We start from the raw sequence: 23290 nt of genomic DNA, 5'->3' as shown, positions 1-23290 counted from the left end.
CCAGCAGAAGTTGGTCCAATAAAAGATATTACTTCACCATCCTTGTCTTTTGAATATCCTGGGACCAACATGGCTAGAACACTGCAAACTTTATAGTACTTTAAATAATATTTTGACTACGTTGATGACGCTTAAAGCATTTTTTAAAAGGAAACGTTTAATTGATTTTGTATTTTGATTTTTATATTTTAAGGTCTATGGTCCCACTGCTTCAAGTAATATCAAGGGGATCACCAATGTCTTTAGAAGATTCCAGTCGGATCATTCCACTCTTCTACCTTTTTAGTTCTTTGTTTAGTCATTCACTTATTTCTATACATGATAATGAATTCTTTGGTGACCCTATAGAAGGTAAGAGCTTCAAGCATTCTTTAGGATCTAATCTGACAGACCTTACTCTCTTGAAATTCCTGTTGATTTCAGTAGGAGTTTTGCATGAGTTACTCCTGGGGGAATTCTGTGCTACTACACACGTGCATAATTGATGAGCCATGCATATTTTTAATTTTTTGCTCAGAAAAAAGCTTCTGCTAAAATGTTGCTGCAGTTCCACCGTTTGCCCACCAGAGGGCACGGTTGTGCAAGAACAACAGCAGCTTCCATCAGAAAATAACTGCTGCAGTTAAGCCTTTTGCCCACCAGAGGGCTCTGTGGTGATAGAACACAGCAGCAGCTCCCAACCAGCTAGGGAAGAGAAAGAGCCTGCCTTCTTCACAGCGCCCGTCAGGTGACGGGCTATGGGGAGACAGACAGCGTGGGGCTGCTGGGGGCGGTCAGACGGGAGCTCATAAGGGCTAATGTGGGAGGACAGACTGGGGCAGGGGCAGGGGCTGAATGGGAGTGGAGGCACAGGGCCATGGGAAGAGGGAGGTTCAGGGCCACATGGTGATGGGGGAGGGGGTGCAGAGGTCTGAGTGGGGGCACAAAGGCACAGGGGAGGTGGGTATAGACACACAAAGACAGGGGAGTGGCTGGGTGGGGGCACAGACACATATGGGGAAGGGGAGAGGGTACAGTGCCACATAGGGACAGGGGTACAAGGCCACATTGGGATGGGGGAGTGGGGGTGGAGGGACACATGTGGACAGGAGGTTCAAGGACACATGGGGGTGCAGGAACACATGGGGTCAGGGGCAGATGTGCCTCACCTGAATGGGAGAGGCTAGGGGTCAGCCAGCGTCTGCATGGGGGAAAGCTCCCTAACAATCCCTCCATCCCCTGAAAAAAACCTGTTCCATACTTTGCCCACCCATACCCAACAGCTGTCCCAAGTTCACACCCAGGCTCCTTCCCAGCAATGTACTTCTCTCTCCCTCAGCTCCTCCGTTATCCCGACTCCCCCAAGCCTTTGCACTGCTTTTGAGGGGTGCGGGAATACGGTTCTGTATTGTAGTTTAAGTGAATTATTACTCAGAGTTCTCTATTAATATGCCTAGTAAGGAATCTATTTGTCAAAAAACATTTCCTGAATTTTTGTTGTTGTCTGTATCGTTACAGACATACTTGCTGACAGGTACTTTGAAATAAAATGACCAAAAATCACTGAAACTGGTGTGATTATATTGTGTTATTTTGAAAAATAAAATATGCAGAATTTTGCGGCATTTGAAAATATTGTGCGCAGATTTTTTAATTTTTTGTTGCAGAATTTTTAATTTTTTGGCGCAGAATACCTCCAGGAGTAAAGTAAGGACCATGAAGATTGGGTCTGCAGGCTGTTAACTGAACATTAAGTATGTAGTACAAAAATTAAGTGAGCATGTTAATATCCATTTCATTGTAATTTTAAGTCAGTACTATTGTAATAATAAAATGTCTGATAGATTCATTGATTTTTGCCAACTTCTTATGTTTTGTAGCTTTTGTTTCCTTTGTGCGTCTCCTTTCTCTATTGTGTGACTATTGTTTTTGCACAACAGAGTAAAAGAATAATTATATAAATATAGAAAAAATTGATTAGAAATGCTATTTTAAAAATGTAACCTTGTAGTTTTATGTAATTGTAGGTCAAAGACAATCATCAATGATGCCTTTTACACTAGAAGAGTTGGTAATATTATCACGCTGCCTTCGAGATGCATGTTTAGGAATCATCAAGTTGGCTTACCCAGAAACAAAGCCAGAAGTTCGTGAGGAATATATTGCAGCATTTAGAAGTGTTGGAGTTACAACAAATACAGAAATGCAGCAATGTATACAAACAGAACAAAAACGATGGATTCAACTGTTTAAGGTACAGGATGTTATTTTTCAGTTACAGATTAAACAAGACTTTCAGACCTGTTTCTACTGACATATACCATAACAGTATTTGGCTGCAGTTTGTTTCACAATTATACTTCAATCTCAGAGGTTATCTTCAGGAAATGTGGAATTTGGAAATAACATTTGCTTTAATGTGAATTCTACATTTAAGAGTACACAGAATAACAATGTCATTTTGGTGAGTGTAAATTAAATAATTTTAGCTTTTTTTCTTTGACATGACTTGAGTTCGTTTCATATTTTAATTGACTTATGTGGGAGTTAGTATAGAATATGAGTATTAATTGAGGCCCAATTCAGCAAGACATGGCTAATTTAAGCTTGTGAGAAGTTCCATTAACAGCAGTGGATCTGCTCACATGCTTAATGTTAAGGGTTAGGAAGGAACAATCAGTTTGCACAGATACAAAATGGGAAATGACTGCTTAGGAAGGAGTACTGTGGAAAGGGATCTAGGGGTCATAGTGGATCACAAGCTAAATATAAGTCAACAATGTAACATTGTTGCAAAAAAGCACACATCATTTTGAGACGTATTAACAGGAGTGTTGTAAGCAAGATACAAGAAGTAATTCTTCAGCTCTACTCTGTGCTGATTAGGCCTCGACTAGAGTTTGCACACGTACACAATAGGAAATGACTGCATGAGGGAAGATGGAAAGAATTGTGTTTGTTTAGACTGCAGAAGAGAGAACTGAGAGGGGACATAACAATTTTCAAGTACATAAAAGTTTGTTACAAGGAGGAGGAAGAAAAATTGTTCTCCATAGCCACTGTGGATAGGACAAGAAACGATGGTCTTAAATTGCAGCAAGGGCAGTTTAGGTTAGACATTAGGAAAAACTTCGTGACTGTCAGGGTGGTTAAGCACTGGAATAAATTGCCTAGGGAGGTCATGGAATTTCCATCACTGGAGATTTTTAAGAGCATGTTAGACACACTCCTGTCAGGGAGTGGTCTAGATAATAATTAGTCCTGCCATGAATGCAGGGGACTAGACTAGAAGACCTCTCAAGGTCCCTTCCAGTCCTATGATTCTATGACTAAATGCCGTGCTGACCTGCAGACTTGTGAGATTGATATTCACTGCTTTTACACCAATTTCACAACTACATCAAGACCAGTGGTGGACAACTGCTGTAATGCAGTAGTGAATCAGTCCAGTGAAGTAGACTTAGAGTACGTCTATACTGCAATAAACAACCTGTAGCACTGAGTCTCAGAGCCCAGGTCAATTGACTTGGGTTTGTGGGGTTCATGCTACGTGGCTAAAAATTGCAGTGTAGGTGTTCAGGCTTGGATTGGACCCTCCCAACGGGGAGAGTCTCAGAGCCCAGGCTCCATCCAGAGCCTGAATGTCTACACTACAGTTTTTAGCTGCACAGCCCCAATTCCCACAAGACCAAGTCAGATGACCTGGGCTATCTGCAGCTGTGCCGCATGTGCTTCACTGCACTGTAGACATACCCTAAATGTATGTTGTTCTTAAATAACTACCAATACCTTCCTACCCCGTTTTACCCAGGGAAACCGAAGGTGTGAATTACGGAAAGCTGAGAATGTTGGCAGGAAAAAACCTAAGAATATAACCATGGGTGGGGGGGAGGGGGGAGAGGAAGAGTACTTGACTTGCCATGAAATTTCTGCAGCAAACACATCTAGTCAGCTAAAATTGCTCATTAAAGGAGTGGGAGCAGAAGAAATGCATTTTCCAAATTGAATGCTAGATTTACAGTCCGTTTAATACTGGTGACCTCTCGCACACTAATGTTCAGTTCGAGTCATCAGCTGTCCCTTCAGGTCTTTTATCACTGCTTTTGTCAAGCTATCTATTTAATTGAAAGAAGTTAATTGAATGAAAATGATCAACTAAGCTTGTATTAATATTGCTAATGGAACTTTCTTCTTGGCCATGTTTGGAGAAAGATGTCATGCTAGACTTTAGGAAAGGCCCATTAATGCTTGCACTTAACCTGATGGGCTAATTAAGGAATGCTTATTCATTCTACAAGTCTATGATAGCCTCTATCCAGCCCATTCTGCCTGATTTTACAACACATTTCACTTATGAGCATGAGCATTATGAGCATTAGTAGCAGTGAGAGTAACTGATAATGTTTTGATTGCATTGAATACAGTCCTAATGCATCACTGAATTTATAATTTGTGCAGATTGCTCTAATATATGTTTGCACAATTTAATTTAATTACTTGTCTTTAAATTACCAAATAAACTTTCAATTTAAAGGTCACAAATTGAGACGCCAGTATTTCTATTTTACTAGGAATGACAGCATTTTGGACGTTTTTATGTATGTGGTTTATATCATGTCTTCCTCTATTTGTGCCTTTTAGTTTATCTTATTTAATCATTCTCCTTCACTTGCAGTTATGATAAAATTGTGTTAACATTTTGTTTTCTTTCAAGCAACTATTGAATTCTTGTCTTCTCATACAAGATAATAGTTGTGTATACAGTACTCAAAAAATTACTCTTTTCTAGACAGCTACTAGACTCCAGAAAAATTATCTGAACTTATTTACTTTTCTGTTTACCCATACTGTTCTCAGCAGTTTGTGTTTTGTCTATTAAGTGAATTATAAATGTAAATCTTAAAGATATCTTAGTCTCTAGTTCTGATTAGAAATGTGGTTAATAACAAAACAGCACTTGTTTACTTTTCAAACACATGACTAATCTATTGATAAAATTTTACAGTCAAGGCTGAAATTCACCTTGTTTTGGCAGGATTTCAGTGTCTGGCACTAGGTCTTTTCCAAAGGAGACCGTCCAGCCTTGACACTTGGTTTGCACTGATTTACAGTAAAGAAAAGTGAGCAGTATGTTTCTCAAAAAAAAAAAAAAAAAAAAAGTAGTAAAATGCTGAAGTTAGAAATTGGAATAGCTTATCAAATAATAGACTCTTGCGCTACATGAGTGTAACCAAATCTTAAAATACTCAAGGAACTGACTGAGGAGATATCTGAGCCATTAGTTATTATCTTCAGAAAGTAGTGGAAGACAGGAGAGATTCCAGAGCATTGGAAAAGGGCAAATATAGTACCAATCTATAAAAAGGGGAATAAGGAGAACCCCAGGAATTCGACCAGTCAGCTTAACTTCTGTATGCAGAAAGATAATTGCTTAATTATTTGCTCCATCAGTTTGCAAACACCTGGAAGATAGTAAGGTGATAAGTAACAATCAGCATCGATTTGTCAAGAACAAATCCTGTCAAACCAACCTAATAGCTTTCTTTGACAAGGTAACAAGCCTTGTGGATGGGGGGAGGCGGTAGATGTGGTATATCTTAACTGCAGTAAGGCTTTTGATACTGTCTTGCAGGACCTTCTCATAAACAAACTACGAAATACAGCCTAGATGGAGCTACTATCCTGAGGGTGCATAACTGATTGGAAAACTGTTCCCAGAGAGTAATCATCAGTGGTTCACAGTCAAACTGGAAGGGCATATCAAGGGGGGGTCCCTCAGGGATCAGTTCTGGGTCCAGTTCTGTTCAATATCTTCATCAGTGATTTAGATAATGTCCCAGAGAGTACACTAATAAAGTTTGCAGGTAATACCAAAATGGGAGGGGTTGCAAGTGCTTTGGAGTATAGGATAAAAATTCAAAATGATCTGGACAAACTGGAGAAATGGTCTGAAGTAAATAGGATGAAATTCAATAAGGACAAATGCAAAAAGAACAATCAGTTGCACACATAGAAATGGGAACTGAGTGGGAAGGAGTACTGTGAAAAGGGATCTGTGGGTCATAGTGGATCACAAGCTAAATATGAGTCAACGGTGTAACACTGTTGCCAAAAAAAGAAACATCATTCTGGGATGTATTAGGAGGAGTCTTGTAAGCAACACATGAGAAATAATTCTTCTGCTCTACTCCACGATGATTAGCCCTCAACTGGAGTATTGTGTCCAGTCTGGGCACCAAATTTAGGGAAAGATGTGGATGAATTGAAGAGAGTCCAGAGAGGAATGATGACGATTAAAGGTCTAGAAAACATGACCTATGAAGGAAGCTTGAAAAAATTAGGTTTGTTTAGTCTGGAGAAGAGAAGACTGAGGGCAGACATAAGTTTTCAAGCAAGAGCAATTTAGGTTAAGTATTAGGAAAAACTTTCTAACTGTCAGGATAGTTAAGCACTGGAATAAATTGCCTAGGGGGGTTGTGGAATCTCCATCATTGAAGATTTTTAAGAGCAGGTTAGACAAACACCTGTCAGGGATGGTCTAGATCAGTGGTTCTCAACCAGGCCTACGCGCACCCCTGGTTGTATGAAGAGGTCTTCCAGGGGGTACATCAACTCATCTAGATATTTGCCTAGTTTTACAACAGGCTACATAAAAAGCACTAGCGAAGTCAGAACAAACTAAAATTTCTTACAGACAATGACTTGTTTATACTGCTCTATATACTATAAACCGAAATGAAAGTACAATATATATTCCAATTGATTTATTTTATAATTATATGGCAAAAAAGGAGAAAAGAAGCAATATTTCAGTAATAGTGTGTTGTGACACTTGTATTTTTAGGTATGATTTTGTAAAGCAAATAGTTTTTAAGTAAGGTGAAACTTGGGGGTACGCAAGACAAATCAGAGTCCTGAAAGGGTACATAGTCTGGAAAGGTTGAGAGCCACTGGTCTAGATAATACTTAGTCCCACCTTCAGTGGAGGGAATGGGACTAGAAGACTTCTTAAGGTCCCTTCTAGTCGTATAATTCTAATGTTCTGGATTTCTCTTACTTGTTTTGTATGTGTTCCATGTTCCACCTCCATCAATGTTAATGGAAAGCACACGTATGCAATATTTAATACTGACATTTAAGTCCTAATCCTGCAAATGCAGGTGTGCTTAACGATAAGCATGTAAGTAGTTTCAATTTGAATGAATGGGATTACTCACAGTAAAGTTAAGCGTGAGCATAACTGGGGCCTTAGAAGTGGCAAGATCTGACACATGGAACCATCTGACCTCTTTCCTTTCAGGAGAATGCCTCTCTTCTTATTATATGAACATTGAAATAGAAATATCTGTCAAAATATGATTTGATGCATTTAGAATTCCAAGCCTTTCTGTGGAATCAAAAACAGGAGTTTTTCAAACACTTAAGTAGTTGATTATATTGTACTAAATTCTGAGTTGGCTATTCTAAAACAGTAGAGTCAAAAACTACATTTCCTGACCTTTAATTTACACTGATACTTGTGTCTGGTACATTATTAGAAGGAAACTCCCATTTTTATGTATTTTTTAAAAAAATATAAACAAATTCAAAGGAATCTTTTTTGTTTATTGTGCTTTTCATTTTAAAGAATCCAATACATTTTGTTGGGGTAACTCCAGTCCCAGCTAATTTAATGCAGTCTTCTTTAAGCTTCTTTTAAATTTTTTTATTAACACATCCTTTTACTTCACATGGAAGATTTCTTTCTAGATTTTGTAACTGGGGGGGGGGGGCGGCTAATGGAATCTCAGAACTTTAATGACTCATCTAGCCTGCATCGAATTTTACAAGGGCAAGATGATGAAAGAATTCCTGTGTAATCAAACAATTCTCCTAATAGCATTTTCTTTCAGACTTATTCCAACCTGCAGGACCTTCCTTTGCAAACTGGATATTAAAAGGTCCTTTGTTTAGTATCTAGAGACAAAGCTCTTTGGAAGGTCCATTAAGTTCTTTGTTGCTTTTGACACCTGCCCATGAAGACTGTGGTTCAGCAAGAAATACCTTGAAAGCACTGTCTCTGCATTTCTTCTACTTGTTTTTCAAGTGCTATAATTTTAAGTGGCAAAGTGTATTCCTACTTGTGGTAGCTTTGGTAACTTGCTTTAGGCTAGTTCTTCTGTAAAAGTATAACGCGTCCTTCCATTTGTTTATTACATATATTTGGGTCGGGTTACTAAGTCATTTCAAATATTTGTACCCAGATTTGGGAGTAGGAGGGATGTGATCGGGGTGATATTTGTGGGTGCAGTAGGGTATTGTAAAGGTACTGTTTGACTTGATATTTCTGACTGGTTATTTTCTGGTTTGGGGGAGCTGCTGATGTGTCCTTTATATTTTTTAAATTGTCAGAGGTGCCTAGTGCCCAGGATAAGTGTTTTCCCCAGCTTCCTTGTTTTGTTATATAAATATATTGAAATATCGATTTTTGTGTTTACCTCTACTCTTATCCTCTTGGACCATCTGATATTGAAATGGCCTTACCTCTTTTGACAAAAATTAAGCAATTTTAAATAAATATGTATGAATATATAAAATACTTTGGTGAGAAGATTGGAGTTATACAATTTCAAGACTAAATATAATTGATTTTTTTTTATATTAGATTAGTATCTGGTGTCTGTGAAAAATGTGTTTGGTGCGGGGCAGGGTGGGAGAAGAAGAAATGGGGAATGTTGTTAAAAAAAACAATTTTTCTAATCTAAAATTGAAGCTGTCAGCCTGAAATGTATACTCAGTCTTAGAATATGGGACCGGTGATATGATGCTTCATGTAAAAATGTTTAAAAATCTTATACATTTTGTATATATTCTAAGTGCTCAGATACCTTGATAAGCACAGTATAAATACTTAAAATTAGCTCTTATTTTTAATAAATGATCTTACAGAAGGAAATTATTTTGTGCTGATGTGATTACTTTTAGCCTTCCTGAGTTAGCATATAATTTTTTTATATGTTAGAGATATTCTGTGATCTGCAGAAGGGGAACCACTTTTCAGTAAACTAATTCTGGTGGTGACTTATGGCCAGATCTCAATTGCTAATCTCGTCTTCTAAAGTATTTAGCAATAAGAACAATGTAGTGTTATTTAGGGGGAAAAATAATTTAACCTGACACACTATTACAGGACTTCTTTAGAAATTTGCTTTGAAGAATTGCCTTTCCTTTGCATGGTTTCATTTAGTGACTAGTTCATATTGAATAGAACTGTTTCTGTCATCTAGGTCATCACTAATTTAGTGAAAATGTTGAAATCTAGAGACACAAGGAGAAATTTCTGTCCACCAAATCACTGGCTGTCAGAGCAAGAAAACATTAAAGCAGATAAGGTAACAATAATGTTTCTTCACACAACATTTTAGATGTTTACCTTGAGTTTCCCCATCTTGTCTGTATTTTATCAAATATATTTAAACTTCCAAATACAAGGAATCAGATTTTCTTGGAAGAAAGAAATGACCTGCAGTATGTACACTAGTAACAGCTAGTGCAAGACTAAATTATATGATGTTTTAATACATAGTCAGATATTTGTTATGAGGTATGAGAATTACTTTTCAAGTGTGGCATCAATATTGCACAGGAATTAACTTAGTTTAAAATCTAGACATATGTTGCTGTTCTCTGAAACATCTCTCGTTAGTCTTGCAGCTAATCAGAAGATGTTACATGTAGTCGTATTACCAATTTGTAAAGTGGACCCTACTTACAGTGACCCTGGATGTAGTAATGTTCTATTTATAGTGAAAGGAGAATGCAAGTCCCAAATTGTCTCGATATATTAGAATGGGCAAATTACAATTTGGGTCATAGTGAGCCTTTTCTCACTATAAGGAATATACATTATGGTAAGAATTACTTCACTGAAAGAGGATTTCTCTGAATTGTAGTGGAAGCAGTCAAGTTTTGCTTTTGAAATAAAAATGTTCTTATGTTCTCAACCTAGAAGAGAACATAAGAATGGCCATACTGGGTCAGACCAAAGGTCCATTTAGCCCAGTATCCTCTCTTCCGGCAGTGGACGGTGCCACGTGCCCCAGAGGGAATGAACAGAACAGGCAATCATCAAGTGATCCATCCCCTGTTGCCCATTCCCAGCTTCTGGTAAACAGAGGCTAGGTACACCATCCCTGCCCATCCTGGCTAATAGCCATTGATGGACCTATACTCCAGGAACTTATCTTGTTCTTTTTTGAATCCTGTTATAGTCTTGCCCTCTACAACATCCTCTGGCAAGGAGTTCCACAGGTTGACTGTTTGTTGTGTGAAAAGAGAGAGACTTTATTTCCTTTAAAGTTAAAGCAAAATCATGCCTGTTGTTTCTGAAGAGTGTGTGTATGTGTGTTAGAGATGGAATACTAATATACCAGTCAAAAATTTGCTCAAGCATAACTGGAACAGTTGAAGGCTTGGATCTAAGAAACAAGCCAAATTTGAAGTAAACTGGTCCAGCAGTTTTCACTGTATAACTCTTAGCAGCTAGTAGTGTTGCGCGTGCACAATAAAAAATTCTGTTTATTTTATGTGATCTACACATTTGAAACTTCCCAAAGTTTGAGATAATCTAAATTTCTGGAATGGTCCAGGTCTTCATGCATGCATGCTTGCTTGCTTTTTATTTATTTTATTTTATTTTATTTTATTTTATTTATTTAAGATCTTGTGCCTGGATATTTCACAGAAATGCTGAAAGGAATGAGTTTTCATTTGACACTTAAAAAAACAAACTATAACTGAAGAATGTGTGTTAAGTACTGTAATTTACTGTATGTGATATACAGTAATTGGTAGTGTGAATTATACTGTATATTGTATTTCACCAGTGTTTTACAACCATACTTTAAGTCATAACCACGATGAGGCAGAGTTAAGGCTTACCTTTCTCCCATCACGTTCTGATTTTTGAGTTCTTGATTTTTCTATCTTAACATTGCATTCACTCTAGTTTTAGCTGAATATCATTTTAATAACAATTTAGATTTTCCAACACAACTGCTTGGACTCATCAGCGTACTATTTAAGTATGTATTTATTTGCATCTTTAATAGGAAATGTTTAACTACAAGGTTTATTAATTTACTAGGTTACACAGCTTTATGTGCCATCAGCCAGACACGTTTGGAGAGTCAGAAGGATGGGAAGAATAGGACCACTGCAGTCTACTTTGGATGGTAAGATACTGTGTCTACAACACTTTTGCCTTAGGAACGAGAGCAATCTCAATTTGTCTCTCATAGGTGGTGGTTCTACCAAGGAAATGTAGGTTTTCAAAATTCAGTTGAATAGTTCATGCTAACCATAATGGTTCCTAATAGCAATGTAGTCTCTAAGTTGTAATTTGTTCTCAGTACCCTCATTTATTTAAAATGCGACTGACTGTGATGTAGAGTTAGAGTAGTTTCATATTTTTTAAAAATACCTATAATTGTAACATTTCTTCCTGATTGGAAGAAGCAGCTTCCCTTAAGCCTTCTGCTGCCATTCCTACTTATATCAATGATACGGTGAAGAAATGATTAGGCTTGGGGTGTGTGTGTGTGTGTGTACATAATATAAATATAATACATATAAAATTGGACTATTGTATAATATATAAAAGCATCTCATTGTACTCTTATTTTCTATGATGGAAAATTCATGTTTTAAAAAGCTACCCATTAATATATAAATATAACAAATGAGCTTTATTTGCCATAATATGTAAATGTGAGGGAGAAACTTCACTGCACAATCAGCTGCTTTTCAAACCTGTGTATCTTCACTCCACTTCTTTTAGGATATAATTTTGCTTAAGTGAATATTTGAGAAAGGAATGGAAGATAGGGTCCTTAAACTTGAGGGAAGTTGGGAAGATTGGGCACGAGAGGAGGACAGAGCAGGAGAAGTGGAGAATGGCTGTTAGCTTCTTCCTCCCTGCATCGCAGTCTCGTCACTTCAGCCTATCAGCACAGAAGAGAGAATATACAGAGTAAAAACTGTGGAAAGCACTCTAATGATACCATGAGTGTCCATTAGTTCCTCCTGCAGAACCTGCTGAGGCTGCTGCTTGTGTCTGCTCCTGCCAGCTTGAATTTATCAGACCCTTGGGATTTCTTTCTTTCCCAAGTTCATGTAGCTAGGGAAAGTGGGAGAAAGGGTGCACAACACATAATGTCCTCAGAGGGAATAAGAATCATATCTCTGCAGTTCTGGGTTTGGGAAATTCTGTGGGAGGGAGGTATGACCTCAGCGTAACACTGTGGAATACAGACTGTCATTTCTGTTTAGTTGTCTGCCTCAAGAGTCATCCATGTTGTACAGGAAGTGCCAGATATGCCTCCAGGTGTTAACCTGGGTCCTGAGAAAGGTAGGGGGCACCTCCAACTCCTTGAGGGCCTCCCACCCCCAGGGAAACTCTTGTAAATCCAACAAAAGGACGTTTGAAGTGCTTCAGAGTGGATAAACCTTCAAAGCAGAAGCTCAAGTTGGCCAAGAATATCAAGTGCCAGGACTCATTGCTAGCACTGCCTGAGTTGGCAAAAACTTAGTTTTTCCCATGCCTTCAGTAAGCCCAGGAGGCTGCTTCATGTATAGACAACATCACCACTGAAGCCTAGGGTTCTGCCAAGTGTATTCTGCTCCAGGCATTTGGGTCACTAATGCTTCATTTTGGTGATATTGAGCTGTGGCTCACTGGACAGGGCAGAACTTCCAGGTGAGAGACCAAGGGAGGAGGTTTCAAGACAGCCTCGACTCATGCACCCTGTTCAAAGTTTCTAACTTCATATACCTCCTTATTGAGACCTTGAGATATTCCCCTCCTGAATTCATGCAGTCGAAGGAGAGGAAGACTTCAGCATCAGGATATATTTGGCAATCGGCCCAGATTGCTCCTGGCCTTCTGTGGGTATGTCTACACTGTAATATAAGCCCAAGTGGGGTTAATGGGACTCAAGTCAGCTGACCCTGGGTTAGAGAACACACAGGGCTTGAGCATCTACACTGATTGTTAACCCTAGATTAGGAATTTTCTAACCCAGGCTTGAACCTGGGGCTCTGGCATCCACACTGCAGTACACAGACCCTAGTCAAACCAACCATATCCCAGACTCCTTAGCCCCCACCAAAATGTGGTCACTCTCTAGCCCTTTGTGGTGCACTGTGGGAAAACTTGATGGTCCATCCTGACATTACAGGAAGTTTGAACAGCTCGCCAACACAGCCTGCTGAGCAGTCATTTTGATTAGTGCATTCCCAGCTACCGGAGGCAGCAACATGGAGGAGGAACCTTTAGAAGAACTTCTGTTGCTTGCATTTTCACTCCTGTGTCAGGAAATGGGCAGAGCTTCTGTAAGAAACAGGCGGACATTTCGGCAGCATTTTATGACCCACCAAAGGCACCTGACATAGTTTATGATGGAGGTGAAGAAGTACCCAGGAATGGCAGACTTGAATTGGCTGATTCTGCTCATTAACGCTTGGTATAGCTGCTGATGCCCCATATGTAGACAGGTTTCAGAGTAACAGCCGAGTTAGTCTGTATTTGCAAAAAGAAAAGGAGTACTTGTGGCACCTTAGAGACTAACCAATTTATTTGAGCATAAGCTTTCATGAGCTACAGCTCACTTCATCGGATGCATTTATTTATGCTCAAATAAATTGGTTAGTCTCTAAGGTGCAACAAGTACTCCTTTTCTTTTTGCATATGTAGACAGGTGCTTCTGGACCAGAGCCACAAGCACAGACTGGTGGGATCACATGGTCATTCAGACTTTGGATGACCAGCAGTGGGTCAGAACTTTCACTTGAAGACAGCTATGTTTCTGGAGTTTTATGAGCAGCTAACCCCAACTCTCCAGCATAAAGACACATGGATGAGGCCACCCTTCCTAGGCCAGAAGCAGGTTGCTGTAGCCGTCTGAAAGCTGGCTACCCCACACTGCTACAGGTCCATTGCCAACCGGTTTGGTGTTGGAAAATCAACTCTGGGTAAAGTGGTGGCGGAGGTTTCTGAGGCAATCAGTCACATGGTTTGACCCAAAGTCGGGGGCATAAAATATTCCTGAAGTAATTTCTGGCTTTCAGAGAATGGGGTTTCCAAACTGTGCTGTATTGCCTAATTCTTTAAGTGGTTACTGATTCTATTAATATTTTCCAGTTAATACTAATTTAAAGAGCTGGGGTTGATGAGTTCTAGTCCCAGAATCAGGCACAACAGAATTCAGGTTATCAAGTTCAATATCTGGTTGGGAACCCTGAAGTGTACAGAGATGACACTCTCACCAAGCGCAAAGCAAAGCTTTAAGCAATTTTATTAGTACAATAAATAGAGAGACAAATGCTCTAAACCACATAAAAATAATATAGCAGTAATATAATGTTAAAGGTAATCTCTTGTACCATTCCTCGCATATACTCACACCCTTTCTTGGGGATCTGGTGGTAAAAGACAAGTTGTCATCTACCCTGTCCTGCCAAATGAGTTTGATGGTCCAGATTCTACCCCTTACGTGATGGTCTGGCCTGTTATAGGGCCTGACGGTTGCCATGAATATTCATATAAATGCCCAGCCTCCTTTGTCCATATCCAACTTCCTCACCCTACTAATGTTGCAGTGTCTTCGTTCTATAGCTTCTTTTATTAATGATTTCAACTTATCATACATGTCAGTTTGTTGCCATGGCAAGTTCATTGTTTAGCATCTGCTAGTGTTTCTATAGTAAAACATCCAAGCCTAGTATGAGTTCAGTGTTCCTGCGGTTACCATATATTGTTTTGTACAAACTCCCCCTTAATCACAATGTTCCCAGATCCCCAGAATTAATGGCCACTGTTGAGCCACTAAATTATGCTACGGCTCATAAGCCTCAAAGCCTTATGCAAATTGCTTAAGCTAATAGGATAGGCCTGTAGGTTTCTTGTATTACTGCTAAATAAAATGCAAAGCTAGCTCTATGGACTATAGCTGGGACCATTGATGGGACTCATGTGCCCATAGATTACCCTCCTCAAGGAGCACATGAGTACATAAACTGCAAAGGATACTACTACATTCATATAAAGGCCCTTGTGGACCACAGAGTGTGATTTATGAACGCCTGTGTGGGTTGCACTGGGAAAGTTCATGATGCCAACGTTTTTTGCTGATCAGGAGTCTACATTTATGGACAGGCTGGGACACTATTCCCACCAAATGACATTGTCATAAACGGAGTTACTGTCCCCACCATTATTCTGGGGAGCTGCATATTTGCTTTTGCTTTGACTTCTGAAACTACGCTGATTTCAGAGGCCCTTGGCAAAAGGTGGTTTAATTATACTCTCAGCATGTGCAGAATTGTTGCTGAAAATGCTTTTGACAGATTGAAATCCCATTGGAAATGTTGACAGACCCATTTGGATTCCAGTGTCGTCAGTACTGTCCGCATTACTATGCTCTTCACAATCTTTGTGAAGCCAGAAGTGCACCATTTCCCCCCGAATGGAATCTCTGACCGTGAGGGGCCACCAAATTGCTACCCTCAATGGAGTTGGATGCACTCAGGCAACAGAAGTCATGGGTGCTTTGTGCTCCCATATTATGGACTTGCGTGGCCCAATGGAAGAGAAGGACTAGTACCTTTATGAACTTGCTTGTTTGTGGCAGCAGTATGGGGACTCATTGATTGTGGGGAGAGTACTAATGAATGACATGATCACTTATGAAATGGGGGGGAGGGGAATTCTTCACGGTATGGAATGATGTAAGAGAGTGATTGAAATGTGAATTGCTATAGATAACTGTATTGAGGATAGTATTGTCATGCTCATTCCTAATTGTTCATGATAATCTGTTTACCTTTATTATTTTGATTACATGATGTGAAGCAGTGATAGCAGTAAACCATCTTGATGAAATAAACTTTATTTATAAACATGTATTAGAAAAGTACAACCTTCACCCATTTCCGGGGAGGCCAGCTTTCAATACCACACCAAAACATCAGTAACAACAGAATCTGACAGGAAAAAAACATAAAAACAAAGTACATGAACAAGTGTGAACAGTAAAAAGAATGAGGAGTACTTGTGGCACCTTAGAGACTAACAAATTTATTTGAGTATAAGCTTTCTTGGGCTAAAACCCACTTCATTGGATGCATGCAGTGGAAAATACAGTAGGAAGATATAGATAGATAGATATATGTATATACACACACACAGAGAACATGAAAAAATGGGTGTTGCCATACCAACTATAATGAGAGTAATCAGTTAAGGTGAGCTATTATCAGCAGGAGAAAAAATACCTTTTGTGGTGATAATCAGGATGGCCCATATCCAACAGTTGACAAGAAGGTGTGAGTAACAGCAGGGGGAAAAATAAGAATGGGGAAATAGTTTTATTTTGTGTAATGACCCATCCACTCCCAGTCTTTATTCAAGCCTAATTTAATGGTGTCCAGTTTGCAAATTAATTCCAATTCAGCAGTTTCTCAATGGAGTCTGTTTTTGAAGTTTTGTTGTTGTAGTATTGCGACTTTTAGGTCTGTAATCGAGTGACCAGGGAGATTGAAGTGTTCTCTGACTGGTTTTTGAATGTTATAATTCTTGACATCTGATTTGTGTTCATTTATTCTTTTACGTAGAGTCTGTCCAGTTTGGCCAGTGTACATGGCAGAGGGGCATTGCTGGCACATGATGGCAGAAACTGCTGAATTGGAATTAATTTGCAAACTGGACACCATTAAATTAGGCTTGAATAAAGACTGGGAGTGGATGGGTCATTACACAAAGTAAAACTATTTCCCTATGCTTATTTTTTCCCCTTGCTGTTACTCACACCTTCTTGTCAACTGTTGGAAGTGGGCCATCCTGATTATCACTACAAAAGGTTTATTTTCTCCTGCTGATAATAGCTCACCTTAACTGATTACCCTAGTTATAGTTGGTATGGCAACACCCATTTTTTCATGTTCTCTGTGTGTGTGTGTGTGTGTATGTGTATGTGTATGTATATATATCTTCCTTCTGTATTTTCCACTGCATGCATCCGATGAAGTGGGTTTTAGCCTATGAAAGCTTATGCTCAAATAAATTGGTTAGTCTCTAAGGTGCCACAAGTACTCCTCGTTCTTTTTGCTGATACAGACTAATACGGCTACCACTCTGAAGTGTGAACAGTGAAACCAAGTACAAGACACAAACCCCCTACTGTGTCATGTCCTCTGGCCACCTGTTCTCCTTTTCCTTCTTTCCCCCTTTGCTGTGCATGCGGAACTGTGGGAGGGAGTTGGAGGCATCCACAATGGAAGGGGGTCAATATGGAGGGCTGCATGGGCAAGGTTGCCCGGCCCAGCTACTCATGGGGCCTGATTGCCTGGACCACCCCGCCATTGAGGCTTCCCAGCTGCTTCTAGACCATAGCACGGGTACCACACCAGGACTTAGATTGTGGTGTGTGTGATGCAGCAGGAGCTGCTGCTCTTGCAGTCGTTAGTGAAGTGAGTCACTCAGACAGCTTTTTCTGCTGAGCTCTGTCCTATCTTAGCTGCCATTCCTGTTCCAGGATCTATGAAGCAGGCACTTGATCCCATGCTAAAACTCAGTCCTCTGTCCTGCAGCCAGCCTGAGCCTTTTCTCTTGCCTCTCGGCAGGCCTTTCCTCTAACCACAAATCCCTCTGTCTTTGGTACTGGCCCTGCTTGTTGGCCCTGTCTAGCACTTCAACCATAGGATCGTCACCAAATGTTCCTTCTTCTTTGAGTCATTGCACATGGCCATTCCAATGTAGGTATGTGCACACCCCAAGCACAGTTGCCGGAAACTTTTCCTTCAGTGGTGTCCGTTGGTCGGCTCTGGTGCCTCCTGGTGCCGCACGCTCATAGCACTGGTATAAAGGGGCCAGCTGACCCCACCTCCCCTCAGTTCCTTCTTACTGCTTGTGACTGTCTCTGGAACTTCCTCTTGCTCTTGCAAGTTCTCTGTGGACTGTATTGCTGTTTATATAGAATTTTCAGAGTTTGTCATTCCTATTTTGTTAGTTGTTAGCTGTTAGTTATTCTCTTCAGATTAGCGGAGTTTCCTCTGCTCCCAGTACTGAGCCATGCCTCGGTCGCCAGGCTCCAAGCCTTGTTGCAACAAGGCTAAGCCCCTGAGTAACCCGCACTCCTGTTGCCTGAAGTATTTGGGGAAAGCTCACCTAGGGGATTGCTGCAAAATTTGCAGAGATATCAAACCCCATACCAAAAAGTACTGGGAAGCTAGGCTGAAGTCCTTGTTGATGGAGGCACTGCCGTGACTTTCCTCGGAGCCGTGCAGGTTGGACTTGGCACTGAGGCATCTGTGGGGAGCACTCCTGCCACCCTCCAGGAGTCTCGGCACCATTTGCTGTTGCTGATGCTGAGCAAGAGGGGATGTTCCCCAACCCCAAGGACAGCTAGGCATGGAGACCAATGCAGAGTGCGACCTAGGTCAGGCCACTCCCTGGTTCTGGCGTCCCAACAGTCAGTGCCATTGACTCTGGCCCTGACGCAGGCACTGTTAAGTCCAGTACCAGACAATCTGTCAGCACTGGAGGTCAGCATGGTGCCAGCACTATTGCAATGCTATCCACACCGGAGGCTTTCACTGCAGCCAGGGACCTTTTCTTACTATTGGTGCTGCCCTGACCAGCGGTACAAGGGTCGGTGCCAGCGGACAGAAGGGAGCATGTGGCCATCAGTTACTGTTCAGTACCAAGACCCACGGTGCCATTTAAAGGGAAGCCGGCCATGATGGCCCTGTCCTGGTCCTCCCCTCCTTGGCACTGATAGCCAGCACCAGTGGGATCCACTTTGGTGTGGTCGCAGGGTAGAGATTCCTCGTCATTGGAGTTAGATGTATTCCTCCTGTGCCAGAAGTCACCCCAGCACACCTCCTATCGGCCCTACCCAGTGGTGGACCCAAGCCAGGTGTTGCCTTTGAGTACTTGGCTCCCTGGCTGGTGCCTATGCAGTGGCCATTTTGGAACTCATGGACCGTTTTCTCTCCATTCAGAGACACCAGTCAAGGCATTCCTACTCAATGGCAGTCCCTGATCCAAACTCTGGTACAGAGTCTGGTGCCAAGTACCAGGAGCTGGTACCCCAGGACCCATCCAGTGTGGAAGATGAGGAGCGCCTTCAGCTGATGCTGGCCTCCTCCTTCTCCTCTTCTGATGAAGCTGTGTTGGGGATGGGCGCATCGCTTTCTGATGATGTCTTAAGATGCACCAGGAGCCGTTTAAAAGAGTATCTGAAAATTTGGGCATACAGGTGGAGGTGGTAGAGGACTCCTCCCATACTTTGGTCAACATCCTGACCACAATGGGCCGGTCAAGAGTTGCATTATCTCTCAAGGAGGCCATTATGGACCCAATAAAAAGGCAATCGCCGCTTCTTTCCCGCCACAGCCATGAGGACTGAAACAAAGTACTTTGTAGTAGCTCATGGGTATGAGTTCTTGTATATGCATCCTCCCCTACCCGGGATCCCTGCTTGTTGCGGTGGCCAATGAATGGGAACGACAGAGTTTGCAAGGGGCAACTTTCAAAGCAAAGAACTCAAAAAAGCTGGACCTTTTTGGTAGAAAGGTCTACTCAACTGTGGGGGGTGCAGCTCAAGATCGCTAACCAGCAGGCGCTCCTGAGCAGATCTGATTTCAACATGTGGGACTCCATGTCAGAGTTTAAGGACTTACTCCCGCAAGAGGCCAGACTGGAATTCTCCTCATCTGTAGAAGTGGGGAAATCTATAGCAAGAGCCTCATGAACAACTGCTAGACCAGGGAGTTCAGTGCCTCCTAAAGGGTGGGCACCATAGAAGAGGCTCCACAAAACCTATGGGACTAGGGGTTCTACTCCCATTATTTCCTAATCTCAAAAGTCAAGGGTGGTCTTAGACCTATTCTATACCTGCACCAGCTCAACAGCTACCTCAAAAAGCTAAAGTTCTGCATGGTCTCATTGGCTTCCATCATTCCCTCCCTGGATCTAGTGGGACTGGTATGCCGCCCTCATACACCGTCCTTAAGAGATGCTTACTTTCATATCACAATCTTCTGAGGACACTGGAGGTTCCTCACATTTGTTGTGGACCACATACACTACCAATTTGCAGTCCTCTCGTTCGGCCTGTCGGCAGCCATACAAGTATTTATGAAATGCATGGTGGTAGGGGTGGCCTTCCTGAGGAGGCAAGGGGTGAAAATTTACCCATATCTGGGCGACTTGCTGGTCAGAGCTCGGTCCAGAGCTCAGGTGGAGTCCAGCATTCTCCTTATTCGGTCGTCTTTCCAAACCTTAGACCTGCTAATAATGTTGAAAAGTCCATCTTCATCCCAATGCAGAGGATAGAGTTTATCAGAGAAGTGTTCATCTCTTCCCAGGCCAGGGCCTTCCTCCCAGAAGGTCATTTCCAGGCAATCACAGCCCTCCAGGGGCACCCGGTTGCCACAGTAAAATCTTGCCTAAGGCTGCAGGGCCACATGGCCTCATGTATTTATGTGGTCCAGCATGCAAGACTACACCTCAGGCCTCTCTAGACGTGGCTGGCCTCAGTATACACTCCAAACTGCCAACATCTGAACTCAGTTGTCATGGTTCCTCCCCTGGTTGTCACCTCTATTGACTGGTGGCTAGATCTGCTGGTGGTTTGCGCAGGTGTCCCATTTTCTTGGCTCCAACCATCGATTTCCCTGGTCTCTGACGTATTGGTGCTAGGCTGGGGAGTTCACCTGGAGCCCTTGAGGACCCGAGACCTTTAGTCTCATGAAGAACTCTCTCTGCACATCGACATCAGGAAGCTCAGGGCAGTCCGTCTGGTACGATGGGCATTCCTACCTCATCTTGTGGGCAAGACTGTCTTGTTTCTCACAGACAACACAGTGGCCATGTTCTATATCAGCAAACAGGGAGGAGCTCGTTGTCCCCCTCCCCTCCATCCCCATGTCAATAGGCAGTTTGGCTGTAGGAATTTTGCATAGCTTATTCAATTCATCTCAAGGCCTCCTTCCTGCCAAGAGCGCAGATTGGGCTGGTGGATTGCCTCAGCAGGTCTTTCTCTGATCACCACGAGTAGTCTCTTCGACCGGATTTAGTGAAGAACATTTTCCAGAAGTGGGGGTCTCCCCAGGTAGACCTGTTCGTGACAGGAAGTGTCATCAGCTCTGCTCCCTGCAGGACCACAGCTGGGGTTGCTAATGGACATCTTCCTACTTCCATGGAAGGGTCACCTATACTATGCATTCCCTCCTATTTCACTCATACACAAGGTCCTGCTACAGATCAAATAAGATTGAGTGCAGGTCATCCTGATAGCCTTGGCATGGCCCTCCCCCAGCATTGGTTCGCCACCCTGCTCGACCTCTCTGTGGCGACACCCAGACCCCTCTGCACTCAGACCTAATTTCTCTGGACCACAGTCATCTGCTTCACCCAAACCTTGGCTTCTCCACCTGATGGCCTGGAAGCTCCATGGCTGAATCTGGGAGAGCAAGCCTGTTTGAAGCAGGTGTGACAGATCCTGTTAGGTAATAGGAAACCCTCTAACAGGGCCACTTAACCTCACTAAGTGGAAGTGGTTCGCTCGCTGGGATGACCAGATAGAGGTCTTGCCGACAAGGTCATTGCTGCAGATCATTCTGGACTACCTACTACACCTGAAACAGCGGAGTTTGGCTATCTTGTTGATCAAGGTTCACCTTGCAGTGATACCGGCTTCCCCCCCTCAGGTTGATAATCTCACAAGATGTCCGTGTTTCTTTAAGGGCCTAGAGAGGATGTACCCCCAAGTATGAGAGCCCGTCCCTCCTTGGGATCTGTCTGGTCTTATCAAAGCTTATGGGCTCACCATTAGAGCTGCTAGTGTCATGTTCCACCTCTCCTGGAAAGTGGTCTTCTTAGTGGCCAGCATTTCTTCTAGGAGGGTTTCAGAGATCCGTGCCCTCACTTCGGAACTGCCATACACAGATTTCTTTAAAGATAAGGTGCTGTTGCATCCGCACCCCACATTTCTCCCAAAAGTGGTTTCCCAGTTCCATAGCAGTCATAGAATCATAGAATATCAGGGTTGGAAGGGACCCCAGAAGGTCATCTAGTCCAACCCCCTGCTCAAAGCAGGACCAATTCCCAGTTAAATCATCCCAGCCAGGGCTTTGTCAAGCCTGACCTTAAAAACCTCTAAGGAAGGAGATTCTACCACCTCCCTAGGTAACGCATTCCAGTGTTTCACCACCCTCTTAGTGAAAAAGTTTTTCCTAATATCCAATGTAAACCTCCCCCACTGCAACTTGATAGTCAAACTATCTTCTTGTCAGTTTTCTGTCCTCAGCTGCATGCAAACAGGAAAGAGCAGAAGCTTCACTTATTGGCTGTTAGATGTGTGCTAGCATTCTACATAAAAAGGAACAAACTGTTCCCGAAGTCCACCCAGCTATTTGAAGCGTTAGCAGACAGGATGAAAGGTCTTCCCGTGTCTGCTCAGAGAATTTCCTCTTGGATCATATCATGTATCCACACATGTTACGAACTAGTGGGTGTTCCACTCCCACCTATCCTAACTGCTCACTCCACAGGGGCACAGGCATTCTCAGCAGCATTTCTGGCACAAAAAGAAAAGGAGTACTTGTGGCACCTTAGAGACTAACAAATTTATTTGAGCATAAGCTTTTTGACTAACACGGCTGCTACTCTGCTACTCTGAAATCTGTCATTTCTGGCACAGGTTCCTATTCAGGACATTTGCAAAGCTGCAGTGCATACATTCTCTTCTCGTTATGCATCACCCAACAGGCCAAGGATGATGTCAGATTTGGTTGAGCTGTGTTGCAGTCAGCATGTCTGTGAACTCTGAGCCCACCACCTATTCAGCAACTTGAGAGTCACTTACATTGGAATGGACATGTGCAATCACTCAAAGAAGAAAAAATGGTTACTAACCTTTAACTGTTGTTCTCTGAGATGTTGCACATGTCCATGTTCAAGAACTGCCCTCCTACCCCGCCTATTGGAGTTGGCCAGAAAGAAGGAACTGAGGGTGCCTGGGGTCGACCGGTCCCTTTATACTGGCACTATGAGTGTGCAGCACCAGAGGGCTCCAGAGCCGAACTGACGGATACCATTGAGGGAATAATTTCCAGTGACTGTGCTTGGGGCACACACACACCTTCATTGGAATGGACACATACAACAAATCTTGAAGAACAACAGTTACAGAAGGTTAGTAACCAGTGGTTTTGGGGTTTTTTTTTTTTTGAACAGTCCATGAATGTGGAGGTACTGCAGCCAGTAGAG

At 42.1% G+C, this 23290-nt stretch overlaps 1 protein-coding gene across 3 annotated transcripts in view; it reads left to right on the top strand.

Moving 5' to 3' along the window:
- Window positions 1-23290, top strand: part of UBE3C (ubiquitin protein ligase E3C) — a 168632-nt gene that overhangs the window by 72558 nt on the left and 72784 nt on the right. For all 3 annotated transcript variants that reach the window (XM_073334553.1, XM_073334552.1, XM_073334554.1), the window contains exons 12-15: window positions 194-351; window positions 2007-2233; window positions 9246-9350; window positions 11105-11192. In XM_073334553.1, coding sequence (XP_073190654.1) covers window positions 194-351; window positions 2007-2233; window positions 9246-9350; window positions 11105-11192 — 578 coding nt within the window. The remainder of the gene's footprint in view (window positions 1-193; window positions 352-2006; window positions 2234-9245; window positions 9351-11104; window positions 11193-23290) is intronic.

The sequence above is a fragment of the Lepidochelys kempii genome, chromosome 2 (genome assembly GCF_965140265.1).
Source record: "Lepidochelys kempii isolate rLepKem1 chromosome 2, rLepKem1.hap2, whole genome shotgun sequence".
NCBI classification, from domain to species: domain Eukaryota; kingdom Metazoa; phylum Chordata; order Testudines; family Cheloniidae; genus Lepidochelys; species Lepidochelys kempii.
This window is presented reverse-complemented; position numbering and strand designations above follow the sequence as displayed.